The sequence below is a fragment of the Papaver somniferum genome, chromosome 1, assembly GCF_003573695.1.
Source record: "Papaver somniferum cultivar HN1 chromosome 1, ASM357369v1, whole genome shotgun sequence".
NCBI lineage: Eukaryota > Viridiplantae > Streptophyta > Magnoliopsida > Ranunculales > Papaveraceae > Papaver > Papaver somniferum.
The window spans coordinates 230,023,685-230,028,039 of record NC_039358.1 but is presented as its reverse complement, the minus strand read 5'-3'; the positions used below and the strand labels follow the sequence as shown (position 1 = coordinate 230,028,039).

At 35.9% G+C, this 4,355-nt stretch overlaps 1 protein-coding gene across 1 annotated transcript; it reads left to right on the top strand.

The window, feature by feature from the left end:
- The first annotated feature begins 678 nt into the window (after positions 1-678).
- LOC113338129 (wall-associated receptor kinase 5-like) lies at positions 679-3,233 on the top strand. The gene is made up of 3 exons (XM_026583642.1): positions 679-1,535; positions 1,655-1,831; positions 1,955-3,233. The coding sequence occupies exons 1-3, from the start codon at positions 791-793 to the stop codon at positions 3,157-3,159; spliced, it is 2,127 nt and encodes a 708-aa protein (XP_026439427.1). The 5' UTR covers positions 679-790; the 3' UTR covers positions 3,160-3,233.
- Positions 3,234-4,355: the final 1,122 nt, after the last annotated feature.

Here is a 4,355-nt window from a genome sequence, read left to right as displayed (position 1 = left end):
TGTTTTTATTTATAATTAACCTTTTCAAAACATTAATGGTAATATATTTTCTTATTAGAAAGTTTATTGTACTCTAATTAATTATTTATTATAGCCTAAAATTAAAAATTTGTCAGTGTAATTTAAATATAAAATAATACTATCACTTTACTTACGATATGTGATGTTGGAAAGGAAAGGATATTGTATTTAATACCGTTCATTTGAAAATTTAAACTTAAAAAAAAAAATTAAAATAGTGGCCTGTCCGGCCCGATCTGGCCTGCCCGTATAAAAAGCGGGCTTTGGGCGGTCTTTGGGTAGCAAATTATCTACTTGTACCCGGCCTGTCCGACCTGAATTTGTTTACGGGCTCACAAATATTAAGCCTGGCCTGCCCGGCCTGTCTTAGTTTTTGGATCGGGTGACCCGGCCTTCTCGAATTTACACCCCTAATTTAGTCTAGTCCAAATTAGTGCTACCTACTTTAGGAAAGTCAAATTTGGCACTACTTTTTTAGATTATTCAATTGCAACTTGGTATATCCAAAATCTCATTTATAGATAATTTCTTTTCTTCCGTAATACACATAAAAATTTCTTCTTTTGTTACCAAGCAAAAACTGATTTCATCAAGTAAATTCAAAATGTTCATACCCTTAATTCTTCTCTTCTTATTCCCACAGATTGTGATCTTTCTATCATCTTCAGTTGAATCAGCTACAATCGAACAAGGTAAACCAGGTTGTCTAACAAAATGCGGAAACATTACCATTCCATACCCTTTTGGTGATTATGGTGAAGATTGTTCCATGATTGAAGATGATGCTGGAAAGTTGTATTACGTCTACTGCAATACTTCTTTTGAACCTCCTAAGGTCTTCCTTGGAATGAATGACGATAAAATCGAGGTTTTAAGTATCTCAGACACAGAATTTCGTGTTAAAAACACCGCCATAGCAGCCAAATGTTATGATGATCAAACTGGCAAGTTAGTGGTAGACAATCCTTCTTACAATTTGAATTTGATGGCTACCCCGTTCACCATCTCGTACACCAAAAACATGTATGCTGGGGTCGGATGCAACATATGGGCGGGTTTTTATGGCACTTCCAGAGGTTGTGTCTCAAAATGTGCGAATAAGGAGGATATAGTTGAAGGGCCTTGCAGTGGGAGCGGTTGCTGTCAGGCAAACATCCAAAAGGGTTTGAACAATATTAGCGAAGAGATACAGAATGTTACATCAGAATTTCCCGTTCAGTCTTTCAGCCAGTGCAATTTCGCGTTCTTGGTTGAAACAGGACAGTACACATTCCAGTCATCGGATCTGCAACTAGATGGACGCCTTACAAAACCTGATATGGATTTACCGGTGGTGCTTGATTGGGCTATAGGAGGACGGAGTTGTAGAGAAGCACAATCGATATCATCTGATATTGCATCAGATAGATATGCATGCAAGAATAATACTGTGTGCAGTAATGCACCCGATAATCCTGGATATCGTTGCGCTTGCGAAAAAGGTTATGAAGGAAACCCTTATCTTGGATGCCAAGGTATGCAAATGGTTTACTTACCTGAAAATTCATTTGATGCAATCTAGATACATGTAAGTGGTTAGATATGGTGTTTCGGTATAATGTTTGTGTGTTGATGAGAGCGTATACTAATACAGATATCAACGAATGTGAGGATGAGAACAACAACCCATGTTATGGAACATGTACCAATACAATTGGAGGCTACAACTGTTCTGCTTGTCCAGAAGGGACTAACGGTGATGGGAGAAAAGATGGGACTAGTTGCACGACCATCAGCAAAGATGGATTTCCAGTATTATGGGTGGCACTTGGTACGAATTTTTATTGTCTAATTTCAATCAATGGTATATATTTCTTTTTCATTGATTTAGTATACAGTAATTAGCAGCATCATCAAAACTAGTGTCTAACTATCGTAACTGATGTTGACGCAGGTCTTAGTTTAGGATTTTTGTTTATAATTGTTTGCGGGTTATTCCTATTCCTATGCATAAGGAAACGAAAGTTACTTCAACTCAAAGAGAAATTCTTTCAACAAAATGGTGGATTACTGTTAAGACAACAATTACCTACGCGCGATGGTGGAGTAGACTCAACAAAGATCTTTACGGAAGCAGAATTAAAATTGGCAACCAACAATTACCATTCGAGCCAAGTGCTAGGAGAAGGAGGCTTCGGTACAGTTTACAAGGGAACTTTGTCTGATAACCGTGTTGTTGCTATTAAGAAGTCAAACAAAATTGACAAGAGTCAAATTGAGCAATTCATAAATGAGGTTCTTATTTTAACTCAAATTAACCATCGAAACGTAGTGAAACTTTTAGGTTGTTGCTTAGAAACTGAAGTTCCGCTGCTTGTTTATGAGTTTGTATCTAATGGTACCCTTTCCCAACATATCCATCAAAAAGGTGCTTTTGAGAAGAATTCTATGTCTTGGGAAAATCGTTTAAGGATTGCTACAGAAATTGCAAGTGCAATAGCATACTTACATTCTGCAGCATCTATACCAATCATTCATAGAGATATAAAGTCTGCCAACATATTACTAGATGACAATTACGTCGCTAAAGTTGCAGACTTTGGAGCATCAAGGCTAGTTCCTTTGGATCAGACTCGTGTAAACACTGCAGTTCAAGGCACCTTCGGTTATGTGGATCCAGAGTACTTTCATTCGGGCGAATTAACTGATAAAAGTGATGTATATAGTTTTGGTGTGATGCTTGTGGAACTCCTAACAGGAGAAAAAACACTTTGTATGGAAAGATCAGAAGAACAAAGAAGCCTTACAACATATTTTCTTTCTTTAGCTGTAAAGAATGAAGAGTTCAAGATCATTGCTGCTCCAGTGAACGAGGGACATTTGCAACAAGTCCGTGTAGTTATAGAGATAGCAAAGAAGTGCCTCAGGTGGAAGGGCGGAGAAAGGCCACCAATGAAGCAAATTGCAGCAGATTTACAAAGTTTGGCAAAGTTCAATTCAGCTGGATGGGATTCTCAACCCCTTTACCCCGAAGAAACTACAAACTTTCCATCTGAGACGAAAAACTTCTACAGTAACATTCCTTCGAATTTGTTCGATCATTCCAGCATGTACACTTCAGAGACAAATGTTGACCTCTCTATAATGAGCCCTCGCTGAAATTGCAAAAAGGCCAGATTAATTTTTGCAAGTTAGCTAGCTAATTCTGTGTGAAAGTTTTATTTTGATCAAGAGTTGCGCAAATACAGATACAATTCATGCAACTTGTCGCGATTGAATTTAAATTTATGCAACTAATGATATAATCATTTGATTTGATCTTTTCAGCGAGTGTCATACATTAGTTCGGTTCGTTTTGGATTAATAATTTGGACCCATACTAAGAAATAAGAATCTCAGTTGGAGGTTCTTGTTCAATCTCGCCTGAGGTCAGAATTGACCCAAGGGGATCTCGCTTTAGTGAGAAACTAGCAATATCAATCAAGTCTATGCGAGACAAAATTGACTGACTATATTAGTGAAAGTTAAAAGAGAAATTACGGGAAAAATATCGTTTGGTCCTTTTATAGATGGGTTCATGTCTGTTTAGTCTTTTGGTCAAACGTCTTTACTGTTTGGTCCATAATTATTTAAAAATATTTAAATGGACAAAAATATCCTTCTATTTTTTTTAGCAGTTCATTCTTCAAAATGAACTCCTGTTAATTTCTACTTATTTTTCCAGAAATCACCTAAAAAACAGAGTTTATTCCTAGAAATGAACTCCATATAAAAACCTAAAAAAACAGAGTTCATTCCAGAAATGAACTCCATATAAAAACCTAAAAACACAGACTTCATTCCAGAAATGAACTCCATATAAAAACCTAAAAAAACATAGTTCATTCCTAGAAATGAACTCCATATAGAAACCAAAAAAAACAGAGTTCATTCCTAAAAACCTAAAAAAACAGAGTTCATTCCTAAAAATGAACTCCGTATAAAAACCTAAAAAAACAGAGTTCATTCCTAGAAATGAATTCCGTATAAAAACCTAAAAAAAAGAATTCATTCCTAGAAATGAACTCTATGTAAAAACCTAAAAAAACAGAGTTCATTCTAGAAATGAACTCCATATGAAAACCTAAAGAAAAACACAATTCATTTATGGAATGAACTCCATATAAAAAGCTAAAAATATAGAGCTTATTCCAGAAATGAACTCCATATAAAAACCTAAAAAAAACAGAGCTCATTTCTGGAATGAACTGCAGTAGAATCATCTTCATCATCTTCGTTATCTTCAACAGCAGCAGCAAACATCATCATCTATAACAACAGCAGCAGAAATAAATTCTTCATCATCTTCAACAACA

Coding starts and splice junctions, on each gene's coding strand:
- LOC113338129 (XM_026583642.1), top strand. CDS start 791: ATGATTGAAGATGATGCTGGAAAGTTGTATTACGTCTACTGCAATACT. Junction 1,536..1,654: donor CCCTTATCTTGGATGCCAAG/GTATGCAAATGG, acceptor ATACTAATACAG/ATATCAACGAATGTGAGGAT. Junction 1,832..1,954: donor AGTATTATGGGTGGCACTTG/GTACGAATTTTT, acceptor ATGTTGACGCAG/GTCTTAGTTTAGGATTTTTG.